At 39.5% G+C, this 20,183-nt stretch overlaps 1 protein-coding gene across 1 annotated transcript; it reads right to left on the bottom strand.

Annotated features, from left to right (window-relative positions):
* Positions 1 to 1,040: 1,040 nt before the first annotated feature.
* Positions 1,041 to 18,531, bottom strand: LOC149116267 (ephrin type-B receptor 1-B-like). Its single transcript, XM_089283612.1, has 20 exons — positions 18,463 to 18,531; positions 18,226 to 18,350; positions 15,711 to 15,857; positions 13,978 to 14,591; positions 13,584 to 13,633; positions 12,916 to 13,266; positions 11,879 to 12,084; positions 11,633 to 11,702; positions 11,205 to 11,307; positions 10,727 to 10,776; positions 10,267 to 10,413; positions 9,776 to 9,852; positions 9,470 to 9,575; positions 8,742 to 8,803; positions 8,427 to 8,525; positions 7,578 to 7,697; positions 6,759 to 6,908; positions 4,324 to 4,368; positions 3,580 to 3,734; positions 1,041 to 2,248 (listed from the first exon to the last, which is right to left on the bottom strand). The coding sequence occupies exons 3-20, from the start codon at positions 15,840 to 15,842 to the stop codon at positions 1,993 to 1,995; spliced, it is 2,793 nt and encodes a 930-aa protein (XP_089139738.1). The 5' UTR covers positions 15,843 to 15,857; positions 18,226 to 18,350; positions 18,463 to 18,531; the 3' UTR covers positions 1,041 to 1,992.
* Between the last annotated feature and the right edge of the window lie 1,652 nt (positions 18,532 to 20,183).

Raw genomic sequence — 20,183 nt, 5'->3', positions numbered from 1 at the left:
GATTTGGTAGCATAATGTCACCTCAGGCCCAGTGAAAATTGGCCGCGAACATCTAGCTCGACTTTGTCTTGGTAGATATGCTTCATATTTATCCCCTCCTCTCTTACCCCCCAAAAGGAAAGGTTTAAGACACTGTGGATAAAAACCACACAAATTGCTCAATAAGACCACAGCTTTAACAGTGAGTGTCCATTTCTGCTGTGTGTGCTACACTGACACATGTTAAAGAACTTTACAAACCTTGTGGTCATCCAGAAGTCTTCTGACCGCAGAGCAAAGCCATCGGAACGTTGGTCTCTTCTGAGGTTTTTCTTCCCAAGAATCGGTCATGATGGAGCAAACTTACAGTTGCAAACTTACAATTTCAATCATTTTTTTTTTATTTACAGCAATGATGAAAACTTTCTCCTTGGCTATCTAATTGCTAGAGAAACATTTCATACTGATATATTAAAACGAGTAAGCACCCCTTTTAATTTCAGACAATGCTCACGAGAACTTTTTAAAATCCCAGTCTTAAAACATCATTAACTTTTCACCATATTGGTCTTCAAGACCTAACTCGAAAAACAAAGGCAAAGCATTTGTCTGATTGTGTCCTTCACCGCTTGTCTGACTTCATCTAGTTTCCAACAGTAGAAAATCGGGTTTAATGTATACATAACTGTAAAGCAGTTATGTATACACGTTATTTGCCGGCCGGGAGGTCCATATTGGGAAAAACTGCGCCCAAGGGCATGGCTTTTACCAATACGGGCCGAGCAAGGCCGGCAAATAACGTGTCTATTTTCTCTCTACGGTATTGCTTTGAAAGCAACTTTTGTGTTCAATTTCAATTAAAACCGTTGAGTTCAAATCTGGCGTACGCCTGCGTTTGACATTCGGGCAAAAAAGCTGGTAGCGTTTGCAGAGATTGTAGGGCTGATTTTAAATAAAAGTGACACAGTGTGGGGAAAAAGTACGTTTAAAAAGGTTGGTTTTCGGCCAAAAATGTCGCTTATGTGAGAAAAATAGATGCTAATGAAAAAGAAACGCACGGCTTGAAAAATCGAAAATGGCTTTATTTGCTGCTTTCTTTGACTCTTTGTAGATTTTTTACATTATACGCTGTTTTATGGTGTAACAAAAAGCTCGAAACGTTGCCAAACTTGGGAATTTCGGAGTGGTCCGTAACCAGGGTCCGGATAGGATAATCAGGACCGCTGGAGCGCGCGCGATTAACCAATCAGATTCAAGGATTTTGGACCCGGACCGCTGTGAAGCTGGAAGAAAAAATAAAGTGTATTATTACGACTGCATTGCTTTTCTCTCGTTCTCTTAAGAAGGATTTGCGACCTATTTCTGGGTTGATTTCGAAAGCGTACTGAAACAATTTTAGATGGATTTGGAAATCTCAGACTAATGGTTTTAGAGCCAACCGCATTTGGACAGAAAACACTGAGGATGAAGATGGAGTAGAATGTGCATTGTAACACTCGAACACGCTGGTTTGCAGTTTTCATTTCATTTTTCCTGGTTTTCCTATAATTATAGTTCAGTCAGTGAGACGAAACGACCCTCGCTCCTAAAACGAACTTTAACAGTGAGTGTTTAACACTGTCAGTATCAGCATTATCGCATTTCGTTTCTTTTCTTTTCTTTTGGTGCGTTTTGCATTTCTACTGATTCTTTTTCTTAAAGATTTACCACTTGTCAAATTTGTTACTGAAATTCCTCTTTGCTATTTTGTATTTACTATCTGTATTAATTTTACTATTTTGTAATGAATAAGTTTGCGATAAAAACTGAACTAAAATCCACAATAAAAATGATTTTAAAAGAGCTACTGTTCTTCAATGTTAACTAAAAAAAAAAATTTATCTAAAAACTTTAACTTTATCAGTTGTTTGATCAAAAGAACCAAATTTAAAGTATAACAATTACACTTCTTTCGTATAATTTTTGGTTCTTATAGCAAACATTTGTTCCAATCAGCCACGTTTTCTCTCCCGTCTATTTTGCGGCTTCCTCTTCATCCATGCCCTTGTTGTGACGTTGTGAATTCATAGCCTTGATACTCTTTTTCATTTTATTTCGATGTCCAGCCAACTTAATTCCTATTTCGTTTAAATCTCCTTCATTCAGCTGAGCGACCTTGTTGAGGGTGTTGACGCCATTAGCTTGGAATGTTTCCAAATACTTCTCCATGTTGATATATTTTAGCCAGTCGTCCACGGACTGAAATTCTGGTAAATTGACCTCGATAGATCTGAAAGTAATAAAAACAGGTAAAATTATAAAAAAACGACTTGACTGGGCGTCGTCGTTGTTTTATTGTTGTTATTGTGTCCTTGTCGTTATAATGGCTTTTATAGTGACTGACTAGCCTGCGAACGCAGACGTATTTCCGGCTGTCGCTTGTCTCCGCCGAAAATAGGGTCCGCGAACCCGAGCCAGGAAACGATTTCTGTGAGGTAATGACTTTTGTTTCTCTTTGGCCAACCAGATTCCATGATAGAATGAAACTCGAGTGCTCCTCGCGCAGTAGTTCTGGGGCTACTTGAGCTAAACTGTGATTGGCTTAAAATTCCTGCGTCACAGAAACCGTTTCCTGGCTCGGGTTCGCAGACGTTATTTTCGGCGGAGACAAGCCACAGCCGGAAATACGTCTGCGTTCGCAGGCTAGTGACTGACATGTAATACCAGTAGGCACTGTTATTGTAACAAGAACGAATCTAATAGTGACATTTAGCACCAAGGTTTTCAGCGGAAATCTCAAACGGCAAACCGCTAGAAGTCACTTAACTAAGCGCTGCGGTCACGTTTGGAGTTCTCTACGCGGGTTTTCGACGCCGAGAAGTAGGTTTGCACGTAAGTGATTTACCTGAACATTTTTTTTATCCCGAATTTCTGTTTATACCACGTCGTCAGTAAGAAATTTAGTAAGCCAGTAGTACATGCTTAGATATAATTTTTAGCCGATGAGTGAAAACGGGACTTTCTGTTGCCATTTGAAAATCAAACACTGCTGTTGTCTGGAAATTGAACATGGCGGCATCTTCAAGTGAAATTATTCTTTATGTTTTCGTAACTAAACTGATAGAAGTCACAAACGTCTAACGCCAAACCGGCGCCTAACCCGAAACTGCCGTTTGCTGTTTGCCGTTTACATGGAAACCTTGGCATAGTGTTAAATGTCTCTAATATTTCCAGAACCACCCTAGCTTTAGTATCTTCATTAACCGACTCAAATTGAGATCAGTGCAGGGTAAATAGTTATCAAAGGAGATTTTCTAAGGGTTTTAGAAGTGGGACCTCTCTTCCAGTACGCAAGGAAAACAGTGACGAGAACAGTGAAGTGTTTCATAGTACAAATTTGGTGATTACTGTATTTTTATGTCTTTCTTTATTCATTTATTTTTTAATGCATCATGGCCAAGGTTGAAGTTAAAAGTTAAGTCTTCGTCATGGCAGTGGCCGATCAGGCCGGAGTTTATTCCGGTTTCTGATGCACCACTACTCTCCCACGGATGGGATGCGAGTCTATCACAGGGCCACCTCCAGTATTAAATTCATATATTCATATTAAATAGTACTTACGTATCTGGGAGAGACGATGAGACATAATCCTTTAGAAGTTCTGGGGATCGAATTAGTTCATCAAAGCGACTAACGATCTCAGAAAACTTGGGTCGTTTACTTTTGTCTTTCCCCCAGCAATCCAACATTAAGGAATACAGAACTTTCGGGCAGCCCTTGCGATAGGAAATAACCAAGCAAATTAATTAGTTAATTCACAGACCGGAATTGAAGTACATAAAAGTAGTTATACAAAAACTTACAAGAAATCATCAGTCCAAAATCTGATATAATTGGACGCATAAAGTAGGGATACATGGGCCATTGGAAAAAACCTCTTTTTTGTGGTGGATTCTCATTAATTTGTGGTGGATTACATCGACGTTGATAACGTCAGGATCGAGGTGTGGCTCATGAATAGAATAAGCTAAATTTGTACAACAAATTATTCAGGGACACTTTTAAGGATAGATTGCCTGGTGTAACTCATCCAAATCAGCAGTCCTTAGATTTTTGCTTTCAGTTATTTCTATATTGGCAGCAAACATGTAGTCCTTTTACAACCAAAAAAAGAAAAAAAAAAAAAAACGATCACTTCAACACTAGCAGCACTTCATATGCGATGCGTAAAATTTAAAATTTTAGAAATAGCAAGACAGTGGAGGTACAGTCGTGCCCTTTCTACACGTCCCTGACTAACTTCAGCGTTTACACACCCATCAAATGTTAAAAATTGCAAAACAAACGTTAACCAATTTTCCGCACCTGAGGAGATTGCAATCTGTATCCAAATTGTACTCTGTTGATAACCTGTTTAAAAAACACGATAAACGAGTTAAAGAAGCTACGCATCTTGGAAAGTATAGCCTAAAATTCTCACGTTCGTCGTTTGCAATCCGTGGTAATCCTTAACCATCCTTGTTCCTCGAGCTGTATTGTTAATTATTATTATCTCTTTGATGTTTTGTATCTTAGTAAACTACTATATTTTCAGGTTCCCTTCAATTTAAACGGTACTTTTGTACCTGGCCAAAATAACCCAAAATGCCGTGACTGAGTTCCTTTCAAAGACTTCAAAGCGCTATTTAAGGTTTTAAACAGTCTGATCCTTATTGACTACTAACTACTTACTAACCGAGAATGAGGTTTTTACGGGAAATTCTCAGACCGAGACCTTACCGTACTGACCGAGCGACCGGCAAGGTTTGAGATTTTCCGAGGTTTGAGATCTTCTCGTAAAGACTAAACGATCGAGGTTAATAAGTAGTTAATTATACGGCTTTTTGCTTGGTTCAGTTTTTGCAGACCCGTAATCGGCCCGTTGGCATTACGGGAGAATAATGCCCTAGTATTAGCCAATCAGAGCGTGTTATATCGGCCACAAACGCAAGTCATATAATGAATTTCTGTAATGACCATAGCCTTCATAAACACGCAGCACCTTGCTCCAGTGAAACCAAGATAGGATACATTATTAATTCTTGAGTATGTTAAAGTGTCGAATCAGCTATAGTAGAACTCCAGAATAACGTATTGCTCTGTCTGCAGCAAAGACTTTAAAATCAACATGGGTAACGGATTAATAAGTAGTAACTTATCTTCTCACGCTCATTGAAATGGGAAGGAATACGTTTCTAAATAGTCCGAGTTTTATACTGTTAAACAACAACTACAGTGAATAAGTCACTAAGTAAGTGCCCAGTCAGTCAGTCAGTCAGTCAGTCAGTCAGTCAGTTAGTCAACCAGTCATCAGTCAGTCCATAGGCGTACCGGCAATTTTTTCCAGGGGTAGCGGTGAATCACTTTCACATGCAAAAAATTTTCGTAAGTTGCCCAAATTTCTCCAAAACAATCGAGTACAAATGAGGGTCACAGGATTCACTAACATTGGCCTGAATATGTAGTGAAAATAATCTTACATTTCAATCCACGGTGAGAATCAGTTCTTGTATATGAATCTGTCATATAGACCACGTTAAGACATTACCATCTCTGCCATTGCGGGGGCCGAAAATATCAATAATACGATCCATGTCATTGTTTAGTTCAGAGTTGGCCGTATTCCTTTTAATGTAAATCAGTGCGGATGTTACTGACACGCTGTTGCCCCATATGTTGTTGCGGTGGTAGGTTTTCATTCTACGCAACGCACTGAATGATCTGCGATCTGCAGAACATGATGCAGCAGGTATCACCACAATAATATTCACCACATTGGAAAAATCTGGCAACATATCAAACTTTTCGTTCTCATGCGTTCTCTGCAGTATTTCTGAAACAGTTGTGAGTGGAACCCGCGCTCACGACGAAAACTCGCGTATATTTTCTGCTCAGCTTCCAGAATCTCACCGTCGATTTCGTAAAATTTAGCGATGCGGGGGAAGCTTTCTTTATCAGGCGTTTCCCTGTGACACATATCTCCCAAAGCACAGAGTATTTCCTGGTCGTTTCCACTGAACCTGATCTCAAGCTCAGAAAGCACATTATCGAGGGACCCATAAATGCTTAAAAGTTAAGTTGACATTGAGAATGAAAAAAATTCCGGATTCTTACAAAAATAAAGCTTTTGTCCAGTGACAATTTGAGATACGAAAAAATAAGGGGTGTTAAGAAAATGCTGATTCGCACTATTTTTGAGTATTAAGTCTCACGTTATTGTATATTGGTTACCAGTATTGTTATTCCCTGTTTGTCAGTAGCATTGTAATGTGTCGAAACAAATGAAAGCGTTTTTAAAACTCGTGGCCAAATTTCTCTTGTTGCCCCAAAAAACTGACTTGCCCAAATTGTCAAGGGAGGGGTGGGGGGGGGGGGGGGAGGGAAAGAAGGCTGCAGCACCCCAAGCCCCTCCGGGCGTACAACTATGATCATGAGTTAGTCACTCAGCTAGAGGGTCCGTCAACCAGTCAGTCAGTCAGTGAAACAGTCATCAGTCAGTCACTCAGCTAGAGAGTCAGTCAACCAGTCAGCCAGCCTGTCAGACAGTCAGACGGTCGCCGGGCCAGTCAGCCAGCCAGCCAGCCAGCCATTCCGTCAGCTATTTAGTCAGACAGTTAGTCACCCAGGGATTCAGTCATTTAGCAAGTTAGCGAGTGAGTGAGTTTATAATTGAGTCAATGAGCCTGGGCGACAAGAATTCCCTTCACGACGCTATCTCTTCGTTTCAAGAATTTGTTGCAGCGAGGTTACACATCACTTACATCGTAGTTGTTCCATTCTCCGTAAGGTCTATCACAGAAAGTCATGATCTCCCAGAGCAAAACACCAAAACTCCACACGTCACTAGCAGAGCTGAACGTTCGATGTTTAAGCGCCTCGGGTGCGGTCCAACGAACTGGAATTTTACCTCCCTTTGGGGTAATCAAAAGAAACACGATTTAATGTTAAGATGCGAAATACAGTATTTACTAAGGAGCGTGCGAGCAAAACAACTTATCACCGACGAAAGCAAGAAACACTTACTGTTCGGGTTTCAGAAAGGCTTATACAAGTCAATCCCGCAGAAAGGCAGTTTAAAGATCATTACTCTTGACAGAATCAGGCATTATACTGTTAGGTAGTTGTCTCATTTTCTAATGTGCGTGATTTATTCAACAGCAAATGTGGAAAACTTCTTTTAAACTATTAAAGTGGCCACGACGAGGAAACTTGATGATCTCATTAACACCCCCATCTTTCTTTTTTTCTTTTTTCTTTTTAGGCAGTTGATGTAGGGTCTTCTCGAGGTTTTCCACTGCATTACAACAATCCAATACAAATATTACTACAATAATTACAAGAAAATATATGGAAGATCATATATCTGAACTGCGGAGAAAGATTATGATGAACGTGTGATTGATAATAGCAGTTATATAAATACACACAACTTGAGCCGTTGTGAAATCATAGCCTGAAAAAAATTCAGGCTCGAACGGGATTCGAGCCATGACCTCTGCAATACCGCTACAGTACTCTACCAACTGAACTATCTAGCCAACTCGGTTTCGCGGTTTTGATTGAAAAACTTGAGCATGTACCTGAGTCTCGTAATCCAGTGGCTCTTGATCGTCTTGAGCATGTAACTCTCTTGAAAGACCAAAATCAGACACCTTGCACAACATGTTTTCACCAACAAGCACATTACGAGCTGCGAGATCCTAAACCACAGGAAACATTTAAAACAGTTAAGTGAGTTTAATTGATAAATTAGGCTTAGATTAAACTTTGACTGAGGGATATCAACATTAATTTACCCAACTATACCACCATGCTACGTACATGATACGACGATTGCGCTCGCCCCCCCCCCCCCTCCCCCGCCCCATCGCCTGTTAATTTTGTTTTTCTGATATGCGCAATACAGACCTAACCTTTTATCAAGTATTAAAACAATCCAGTCTACCTTGGAGACTCACAAAATCCTTCAAGGCACTCAGATAATGAGTGCAACTTTTTCGTGATGTAAAAATGGTGATAATATTGAAAGAGGCTCCCTGACTATTTTACGTCTGTGTCGGTTCAAATGGCCCATCAGGCAGTTTATCCCAGTTTCCGTAGCATGTAGCGACTAGAAGTATTTCTACTATCCCCTGGGGTGTAAGTCCCTTGGGGATGTTGGTCCATTGCAGGGCTACCCCCAACATTAAATTAACCGGTACCCATTTACACACTTGTGTGGGGAGAGGCACTGTAAGAGTAAACTGTCTTGCGCAAGAACACATCGCAATGACCTCGGCCAGGACTGGAACCAGGAACGCTCGATCAAACACCAGCGCGCTTACCATTAGGCCACCGCACCGCCCAATCCACGGGTACTAGCAATTTAGCTAAGTCGATCGCAGGACTGATAGTTATTAGTACACTATCTTTACCATGTATATACTTACCCGATGAATAAAGTTCATATCGGAAAGATACACCATTCCACAGGCCACGCCCCTAGCCATTCCTATCAACTGAAGGCTCGTCAACTGTCCTTTACGTTTCTACAAAGAAGAAATTCGACTTTTCTATTAGTTCATTTATTAGTCACTTTGAGGTCTTTCAGAGGAGACGTAAGTCTAATCTTATTTACTTCTTTTTAACTGTTTAAAGTTCCATCTCACCCAAACAAAGAGGATTGGACTTTCCGGGAATTTATGTGATGCAACAAAAATACCCAGCAAAAACACAAACATGAGAAAGATCTTCAGTAAATGTACCTGTAAGAAGTGATCTAATGAACCACTCTCCAGGAATTCTGTGAGAATCATCATCGGCCTGCCTACAAATGCAAATTGATTATAAACTGATTAAATAAGTAAATAAATAAATAAATGAATGAATGAATGAATGAATATGTAATAAAGTTAATCAAGAGAAGATCAAGGTATGATCTCTTAAAGTAATTTGATTTATTTATCGATTGTTTAAAAGTTTGATATATTTATTCATTGATTGGTTGACTGACCGCTTGATTGGTTGGTTGGCTGATTGATTGATCGAATGATTGATTGATTGACGGATTGATTGATTGATTGATTGATTGAATGACTGATTGATGGACTGACGGACAGACGGATTAACTTGACCTATTTCTTCACTTGCGGATTGGGCCTGAGAAGAAGCTAAAGAGGACAGGATAGCCTGTAGGCAGAGTGACTGCAGCCAATTTTTTAACTTGGAGAACGGACAAATGATGATGATTCATCTGGGACATTCTGACAAGCATAACAAAAGAAGAGAGGGAGGGGTGGGAAATTGCAGCAGGTTTCATTTTCCTTTAATTATAAGAACATACAGGTGATACATAGTTGATACATACTATGAACCTCGGTCGGCATCTGCGAGGTCATCATTTCGAATTGATGTTGGGACTCAGATTCTTACGTAGTTTCACGCTCCCGATGTTTTAAAAATTTACATCTTTCTCTCTACATATACCACTTACTTTGTGTAACAACTCCTATGAGTCCGATAACATTTGGATGATCAAACTGACACATGATGGATGCTTCTGACAAGAGGTCCTTTTGGTTTTTCTCGCTGGAACCGGGCTGGAATGAAAGAGAAGACCAGCGTTGTAACATCAGTTTAACTTTTATTGTTTTTTACATATATTCTTACGGGCCTTGTTTTGAGTACAGGAATAATCTTTTGCACTTTAGTTGTTTGAGTGTTTAACAACTCAGCTTTTAGTTTTGCTACAAAATTCTACCAAAGGATTAAAGCAGCAAACGTAAAGAGATCAACTTACCCTCAAGACTTTGACAGCGACAATCTTCTTGCCTTCTCGAGTCTTAAGTATGCCTTTGTACACGTCTGCAAACTCTCCTGAAATACAAAACATGAGGATAAGCAATCGAAACAGTGACGGGCAAAATAACTGAGATACCTGGCTATGGCTCGAACCCGGACAGCGCAATCCGGAGACTAGCGCACTAACCATGAGGCCATCACGCCTCCTTCGCCATTATGTGGACGACCCAGTAATGGCTTACAGTGTATAACAGCTCAGCCAATCAGGCTGCAGCATTTGCATTAGTGTACTAGTAAAATAGGCCAATTTCGATAAATTAGAATTCTAACTTGGCTCGGAGGCTTGGCGGAATAAAACAAAACAAATCACATCGAAGTCGAGGAATGAATAATTTAAAATTTATTTTGTTTTATTTCCTCATGCCTCGGATCCAAGTTAGCATTTTATTATACCGAAATCGGCCTATTGTATTAAGGAGTAATATCTACCTTGTCCAATCATTCCCTCTAGTTTAGTGTCACTTCTGTCGAGTTCATTCGTAAACTTCGATATCAGTTCCATTAAATCCAGATAGTTTCCAGGGTCGATATACTGGTTTCGCTGATCCATGGGATTCGTAGTTTGTAATTCACTTCCTTTAAACAAAATATTGCAGGCAATATTGACGTTTACTAAGAGTTACAACACTTGTATGCAGTTTCGTTGACAATGCTCATCTGCTACAATATTGTTATCTCGAGCGAATGTGTTCGGAGTGGAAAGAAATTAATGGAACTTAACACGAGAAAGCTTCCAGAAAGTCTTCTTATTTTCCTTAATGGCAACATCTCGTTTTATACAGTGAGGCAAATTTATACATTAATAGTCGATTCTTTAGCACCTAACACGGGTTAACCGGTACAGACGTCTTAATTGCGTTATATAGAATATGGACGTTTTTGAACCTACCTATTTCAATGCTTTTCATATAGGCTTTCTCTACACTCTTTCGCCCCTTCCTAGTAGTATACACATTGAAGCATTAAGTTGACACATAGATATAAGTTAGTCTCATTTATTTGGATAAGCAACGATAATTGATTGGTGGTTAGAGAGGTAGGTTGGTTGGTTAAGGTAGATAAGTGGGTGGGTGGGTAGGTAAGCACGCAGGTTGGTAGGTAAGTTGGTTGGTTAAGGTAGATGAGTGAGTGCGTAGGTAGGTAGACAAGTAGGTATGGTAGGAAGGTAAGTAAGTGAGTAGGAAGGTAGATACGTTAGGTAGATACGTTTCATCTACGTAGATACGTTAGGTAATTAGATAGGTAAGTTGATAGGTAGATTGATGTATTACGAGGGAAGGTGGACCAGTAGATGTCTCGACCTGAACTTTAATAAATCAATTTAATGACTGGAACAAATCTACAAGGTACTTATTTACGAGACTCACCTTCTGCGGAGAATAATAATGACAACAAGTATTATTAAAAGAATTAACGCCAGTCCTCCAACTCCAGCACTGAATGCAATTATCTTAAACGCCTTCGATCCATCTGTGATAATATAACAGCCAGAAATGTTGAAGTGTTAATCACTGGTCATCAATCGTGCGATAAAAGGTATATCAACCCTAATCAGCCAATAAGTCAAGCTGAAGTCAAAGTCCATGTCAGAATCAATGGCAATCTTTAATAAAGCTTTCTTACTTTGAAGTGCGATGTATATGGCATTTCTAAGAGTTTTTACGTTAGGTGATTTGTTTTTGTTCTAGTTTCAACGAGACTAGAGGGGAAAATGATAAACGTGAAATCGTTTACAAGAAAGAGCAGGAATAATTGCATTAATCTTAACTTGATAATTATTTAATTTTTAACAAACCGGAATCAGTTCTAAGTGTAAAGGTCTTTGTCCCAGCAGGTCCTTTACCGATGTTGTTCACTGCAAATACCTGAGGAAAAAAAAAGACCAAAGTGCTTTAATTTAAATCTTTTGTGGTTTGTTTGTTTGACCGTTTTTGTTTGCCTGCTTGTCTGCTTGCTTTTCTTAGGATAAAACTTCAAGATAGCATCTAATTGTTGGCGTGCCAAACTGCTTACTCAAACTACGGATTCAAATTTTACCTACCTGGAATTCATAAGTTTTTCCCGCCATTAAATTTTCAAACTGCAATTTAGTTTCCTGTGTAGTTCTTGACTCGTTATCTGAAGAATCATCCTCTCTTGCGTATGTCACGTGATAATCTTTAATGACGCCATTCTTTTCTTCTAAAATCCATGACAAAATAACGGCATCTTCCGGTTGTGCAACCGATACTTCGGGTTTTCCAGGAACCATAATGTGTAAAATAAACCAATCAAGAACATCGAGTTCCAAACGTGATCTGTTAAACCTTGGCCACAGCAAATTATAGCTGCACGCCACACAAAATTTATTTGCTTCTGATTGGTCGAGAGCATACAATTAATGCAAAATCGTACAGTCGTAAGCTATATACAGAAAGAGCTTTTTTAAAAGTTTCTATGGTGACCAAGCGCACCGTATTTTCTAAATTTAAAGCCCGATCACGAATAAACACCGATTTAAAATATGCATGTGTCCAAGCACTAGCATTTATTTGGAGAAGGCCTTGTGGAAATAATTTTCGTTAATTAACAACCCTCACAGGGAAGGTAGATAAAGTCTGACTACGAACCAAGTGGCCCATCAGGCCGTTGCTTATCTCGGGGTTCTGTAGCACGAAGCGACAAAGACTATTTCTAATCCCCCCTTGATGGGATGCTAGTCCATCGCAGGGTTACCCCCAGCATTTAATTCGCCGCTACCCTTTTGTACACCTGGGTAGAGAGAGGCACTGTGAGAGTAAAGTGTCTTGCCTAAGAACACAACACAATGTCCCTGGTCAGGGCTCGAACCCCGACCGCACGATCTGAGGACGAGCGTACTAACCACGAGGCCACAGCACCTCCCACTAACAGTCCTTCATGATTATTCTGTAATGTTACGTTCAGTTGGTGCTGTGGTAGATATTAAGCCCTGAGAAACGTTTGGGTTGAACCAAAGCAAATCAAATTAATAGCAATCATCTGTGTTAGATGATTTACAGAGGAGATGAATATTATCTTACAGCATATTGTAAATTTACCACAAACTCAAAAACTCACTTGATCCGTTAGTCCTTACGGTGATTGCTGCAAAGTTTCCTTCAACTCCATGTCTTCGTTTCGCCACGTCACTCACTCTGTTTTTAGCGTAGATTTTAAAAGTATAATTTACAAATGAAGAAAGGTTCGTTACCATCACATGGGTCACATTTAAAACGTCCTTATAGGGTAAGTTTCCACACTTTTCATCAACACACTCGTTGTCGTCTGCATCCTCGCATGGCCTAGAGCAATCGACGTCATAGTACACAAGTGTCCAGTTACCGGTTATTGCAGGCGGGAGCCATCTTAACTCCACTGCACTTTGGTTGATGAATGCAACGCTAATGCTTCTCGGGACGGTTGGAAGAACTAAAAGCAGCAAAAATCGACCTTTTTATTATTTAGTATTTCAGGATGCTAGCGAGTAAGGAAACAAGGCATCCTAAAATTAACACTGGAAAGAGCCGTGATGCTTAAATACACCTAAATTCCAAATTATGGACAATCCCAGATGCATTCTGAAGATTGTAAAGTAATAATTCTGACGAAATTTAAACATTCATGTTGAAAGTAAAGGCACAATTAATGTGTGAATTGATGCTAAAATTGTAATGAGTTCTAGATTTCTGACTGAGATCTGAGTCCATCCAAAAGGTATCACAAATTAATTTTGTAGCATTTCTTACCCGTACAAATAAGGCCCGTCTGGTCATTGTATTTTCCATTTGGACAAGTTAAAACAAGAATGCACCAACTGAGATAAGAGCAGAAAGGGAAATAATATTTATTGTACAGCATTGTACTTATTCACCTAGGAACCTTTCAGTGATTGCTACCATGCAGTTGCAAGTTCCACAGTGTTTTCGCTGCATTTTAAATAGAGCGAAATAGAACACGCTAGTTTCTGTGGTTCTTCCTAAAAAGAGAGACTGAGCTCAATGATGGGGTTGCTTCAATATTCCTAAAAGGAAAGGGGAAACAAAAAATCCAATAAAAGGTAATGTATGTGACCGCAACAGTCAATCTCTTGTACATTTTCAAGTTAATCGAGTTTAAATCGTAAATGCAGCAACATTACCTTCGCATATCCCTCCATTATTCTCCATATCTTCTTTACAAATACATCTTCCTTCAAGTTCAGTGGTGTTCCACTCGCCATTACTTTGACAGTGAACGTACAAACTGCCAGGTACTTGAACAGCATCTTTGATACAGTTTCCTTTAACTCGAATGGTGTCAGAATCATTTGCTGGCGCTACAGTCCTTGGTAGTGACACCAAATTGCTTCTGAGTGTTTCAGCAGGGCAAATGTTATAAGTGACTTTGACAGAGAACAGAGTACTACAGGCTCCATAATTATGGAATGCCAAGATAGTATACTGTCCCTTAACAAGAACGTTTATTGTTTCGGAATTTCTCGAATTGATAGCCTGTTTAATTTCTGCCACTCTTTCATACGCTGTTGTGTCAATGAGAGGGTCAGGATATTCAGTTAATTCTTCAATAAACTGGTCTGACTGGTTTACGTACAAGTCAAAAACATTTACGCACTGAGAACAACTTGTGATTCGGTAAGTGACAGTGATATCGATCCTGTTTGCTTTTCCGACTGTGATTTGATCACTCAGCAGCCATTTGTTTGACTGTTGAGAGTTACAAGCTGTATATCGTGTAGGGTTAGTCCGTCTGTCCCACTGCAAATAAAGAATTAGTGACAAATCAACCAACAATCAATGGGTCATTAAAACTCAAAATCAAATACTGGTTATGCTATTTGTCTCCCGGCGGGCCTCCAATATAAAAGGACGGGGGTGCTCGAAGGAAATTTTAAAAAATCGCCACCAAGATTCTGTTTTGTGGACATGGCTTAGAGTTTTTTCACCCCTAAGTGGTACAAATTCTAACATTAAAACAACATATACTGACACTGACTTTTTTCGGTTCCATTCCCTAAAAAGTAGAATATAAAAGCAGAGACCGACACAACGTAGGATGATTTTTTTGAAGGTGCACTATATTTCGGCTGGTCAGGCACAATGAGAATTTTACATTGGGACGTATTTTTTTGTAGAATATTTTCGTAATACCGGAAATGCGTAAAACTAATTGACAGTGTAAATTAACGATATGCATATGGTAAAATAAAATAATGAAAAAAGATAATAAAAGGAAACAATTAATACGTTTCTTCGCGGATGTTCAGACCATCGGGATCAATTGTTCTGCCTTTTTGAATTAAAAAAGCTTCCTGGCCTTACGGATAGTGTCTCGGTTGGAAAATATTTTTTCGATGGGGATTAATTGCATGTCGTTAGCAGTGTGGGAAAAAAGTACCACAAAAGCTCCTGCTTTTGAGGCTTTACAACCTAAGAGGTGCCAAACCTTTTTTAACCCCTAAAATGTACGACGAACACCCCCATCCTTTTTATATGGGAGTTCCCCCCCCCCCCCTCGGGATTTGTCAATGCAGTAAAACCCAAATACTGTGTTCCCAGTTATTCTTACTGGACTGTAGCCCGTGTACATCCGCCCCCTCCCCTCAAAAAAATCTTGGAGAGTTTTTTTGAGGGGAGGAGACGGATGTACACAAGCTAACTGAACCGTTCATCGGATAGCCTACGTAGCTTGGTGGTTTTTAAGCAATTTGCTCGCGCTCAAATTGCTTAAAAAATTGCTTAAACCGCCAAGGTTCTTCATCGGACGGTTAATAACTGAGCGCTCGTGGAACAGTGGGCGACACGCTATTTGCCATGGGAAAGGACTGGCTTAAATTAAAGTTCGTCATCATGTTAAAGGTTAGCGTTTAAACTTACCCCTGATACTCCAGACGGCTTACTAACCCAATTCCAACTGTGTTCGTCTGTGTTTTCTAGTATCAGTTGAACTGATGACGCTAATGCTACAAACGTCAAGGTGATCAAAACTGCGGTCCAAAACTTCTGCATGTTGATCAGTCACAACTTATAAATAAGAGGAAATAAAAAATTTAGTTTGGCAGCTATTGCCACAAAATTGACATTCTCAATATGGCGGACGACTGACGAGGTTCGAAGAGCGAGATATATTCAGAACTACCGCGTTTACAGCTTTTATACAGTTTGTATATATTTACATTTTTATTTTTGAAAGATTAAATGCTTCGAATGTGAATAGAAGACGTGATAAACGTGTCTTCATCTTATTCTTCTCATTACTCCAACACATTCCCGGCCTCGGCGAGTCAAATTTCCCGGAGTAGCTGTCTGGAATAACAACAAAGATCAGAAATTGCAAATATATCTAAACTATTTCTGTCGACAATAGGCTCGCTCTCGGAAAACTGTTGGCTTCTCGAAACAGCTGATGTCCAAGGAAAAATATCTGAGCATATTTTCGCGCCAAATGGAGGTTATTGTGGTTATTATCCTTCAAATATTTTTTCGCAACAGGCAAATTGCGTTGTTCAATTTTTTTCTCTAAGCCCGCTTGTTTACAGGAAAGTTTTCACGGACGAGTACTAACCATACAGGTATTTTCCTGGGACGGGCACTCGTCTGTAAATAATTTGGTTGGATGGACGCGGTTTGCGGGAAACAAAAGAATACAGACAAATGTATGGAAAATTAAAATAATCAACTAAGCGTTTTCTAGCCAAGCTACATCCTTCAAACTTGGTGAATACAATCTTCTACCTGGTATTTTAACGTTACGATTCACAAATTGTGTAAAGTTCAATTTTGGAAAAAGTTATTTGCCATCGGATACCCATACCGTGAAACACTGTAATTTCTGCCAGCTTTCCCTATCCGTCAAGATGGCGTCGAAAACCGTGATAAGGCCTATTAGATCTGTAGTTTATTGTACCTTACATTTTGTAGCATTTAACGTACTGTACTATAAACTTAATTACTGGTCCCGAAGGAAACAGCAAGATTTTGTCTTCCCGAGAATCTCGATGTTAGCTGTTGCCGCGTGACCATAAATCAACCAATAACAGTGCGCATTAGAATCACCCAAACCCCAGCTATTTAACAATTCAAGCTATTTCCGTCATGGTAAATTTACTGGCATAATGCAAGCTAAGTTTTCGCGGTGAAAAGTCATTGCTGAATGTGGTAACTGACATACAGTGAAACCTGTATTTAGCGGAACCCTTGGGGCCCTCACTAGTGTCCGCTTAATACAGGGATCCGCTCAAAACAGGTTCTAATATGTTTTACAATAATAGTTAATTCTTAAATCTTTTGTAACACAGTGTAACACACTGTAAAATCAAACACTGCTCAAAGGAGAATGTCCAGTCAGTCAATGTATCAATCTGGAATAATCACTTAGCTTTAAAACGACATCGCTGAACAATGTTAAAAGAGTCTCAGCTGGACCTTTAAAGTAAAAAGCTCTTGAAGTGTCCGCTTATCGCAGGTTTTGTGCAACAAAATGGTTTAATATTGGTGTCCGCGTCCGCTTAACAGCGGTGTCCGCTGAATGCAGGTTTATTTTAAAGTAAATATGGGAGGAAAATTTTGGGACTTAAGCTGGTGACTACTTAATAGAGGGTTTCCGCTTAATATAGGGTCATTAATACAGGTTTTGCTGTATGAAGCATTGTCGCCGAAATTTAAGCTGAACTAAAGTTCAAGTTATTTCCGCCATGATGAATTCAGTGACATAATGCAAGCATCGTCGCCTACACAAAAGTGAAAAGTCATTGCTGAATGTGGTAACTGTGTGATAGATGATGAATTGTCGCCGAATTTAAGCTGAACTGAAATCTCATTCCGGCCTTATATCAGCTCTATCAACATCGCTAGGAAAGGAGCGAATATTGTAATAGACAAACATTTATGAAGAGCAAAACATATTTGCAAATTAAACAAACAAATTAACTCCACTTTAGCGCCATCGTTACACGGTATTAACATTCGTTCTGACGCGGGCATAAGCGGACACTAAGCAATGATATCAGAACTCTGTTTCATGTTCCAGATTTATTTTAGGAACGGACTCTTTATGAGATCTCACAGCTGTACTCAAAGGGCAAAAGCCCTCCAAAGCTGAAATTGACTGAGCGGGCGATAACTTCCGCATGGCAACGAACAGTGTTGTGGCGCAGTATTTTCTCTTATTGCACGGCATTAATTCATCGATTTACTGGTCAGCTACTGGCAGCCATAAGATGATCAGTTGGATGTGAGAAGGTACATCAGTTCCCATGTACTGAAAGTCTGATGGTATGTTTTGACGAAGATTACACTCGACTGAAAGCGATTACATTTCGCAAATGTCAACTGTTTAACTCACGTTATCACTCACGGAATGGATGCATTTCGTTACACGTTATATACTTACCAGTTCGTGATCGACAAACAATCTTGATTCATCGAAAGAATCTTTGAAAGAGTAGCCCAAGGTCAGACAACACGAACATAGGGTAGAGACTGCATTGCTTCTACGGTTGACCTGGTCTGCGCCAACTAAATAGAGATATGCAATAAGTATGTAGATATCAAATACTTATAATTTGACAAAGAATGATGTCACTGTCAAAACTGAAAAGATCAGTTTACGTGACTACATAGTACCCACCAGTGTCGCGGTTTTAGTGTGGCTGGAAAAAGTCTTCCAGTTTGAAAATGTGTCCTGACTTAGCCATTGTTTGGGAAAGCTTATAGCGGTGGACTGTGCAAAAGTTTTGCATGGCGTGACTCTGATCTGTGGGGCAAACAGTCAGCAGATATTGTCCTAAAACAAAGCTCTCTCAAAGATTTGCATGTTATTACGTTAATTAACGAAGGAGAACGAGCAAGGGTTCCCTGCTTTTCTCTGGTTGAAAAGGCAAAAAAGATGTTTGCTGTTGTAGTTTTCACAGTATTTTATACAGAGCGCGCAGCGGTCAAAAAAGCTGGTTAGAGTCTTGAACAACATGGCGTTGGAAAAGAGGTGTCACCTCCAGAACGTTGACTCTCACAGAGTTTCGTTCATCAACATTTGTGTAAGACTTAACTTTCCTTGACGAAGAAAAGTGAAACATTCAAATGTGCCGTCAAAAAGTTCAACCTAACTAAGGATTGCATGCTAAATTTCCGTCAAAATATGAGTAATTATGACGACAACGTTATGACCCGGGAAAAAATACAAACAAATTGAAACGAAATTCACCACTAACACCTGGTATATGGCAGACACTTTGAACCCGTTTAAGCTTTTATCATTGACGGCAGTGAAGTAAAACACAGTTCTTCATTGTTGGCTTTTAAACTTCATAATTTGCCTGTTTGCGTGTGCAGTAATGTTTGATTTCGTTCCGAAGTTCATGAACTGAGGGCAAACTTTTTATTAAGGGTTTAAGCCTCCAATTGCGTAGAAAATGTAATGTAACCACGGAAACATGGTTTACAAGAGATTTGTGGGGAAGGATCGACACCGACTAAGCGGAATGTGATTAAACATTCGTGTCAGGAACTGATCAGTGAGGACAATCAGGGTATTTTTATTATTCACTGAGGGTGAGAGTAACAAGAGAGTTGAAAACAAATGACACGTGAGCTATAACAAAGTTGCCACCTTTTACCAGGTCTAAAACTTTCAGTTGTAATTTTCATAGAACCAATATAAAGATTTCGTTCGAAGCCAAAAATAGAATGCTAATTCTAAAAATATCAAAAATACCTCTGTCTTTTTTCTAGAAATCTTTTGAACACATCATCCTACCCGCCTCCTACAAAGTTTTTATGATAAATAAAAACCATACACATGTATACAGCATGCTGAGTTAGTGAGCATAATATATAGATTTAGCCAACCCTAAAAAGCGCGGAGCTGCCATAAAACACCAATCATTTTGATACTCAACACAATAGCCTTATTTCATCAAAAAGCATTTAACCAAACCGAATGAATTGAACAAACAAAACAAGGAAATCTCCATAAACAAAATACGCAAATCACTCCATGCAAGTCTCTTTTAGCAACTGTTGTGCGCTTTTTTAAAGGAGAAGGTCACCCCAAAAAGATTACTTCTTTTGTCTTCTCCTATAGCAAGTAAACATTCAGCTTTTCCATTGACCTAAGTTTCAGCCTTTGAAGTGCCCGCTATTCTGAAGAATTTCGTCTCGAAAGAAGCGACTTCGGGGACCTCCAGTTTGAAGTTGCCTGGCAGCCAGGCCGTGTTTATGTAACCTCATTCCGTCCGACTCGAAATTGGAGGGAAGGAGAAAACCTGCAACTGACTTGGCATCCTTCACAAAGTCAGCAAAATCTATTTCTTCCCTAGCAATTATCCACTTCGCTATCGATGTAAATGTTAC

This window comes from Orbicella faveolata, unplaced genomic scaffold (assembly GCF_042242905.1).
Source record: "Orbicella faveolata isolate gen_17 unplaced genomic scaffold, um_ofav_v1 contig_12, whole genome shotgun sequence".
Lineage (NCBI taxonomy): Eukaryota > Metazoa > Cnidaria > Anthozoa > Scleractinia > Merulinidae > Orbicella > Orbicella faveolata.
Note: the sequence above shows the minus strand (reverse complement) of the source record. Positions and strands in the feature narration are given on the sequence as shown.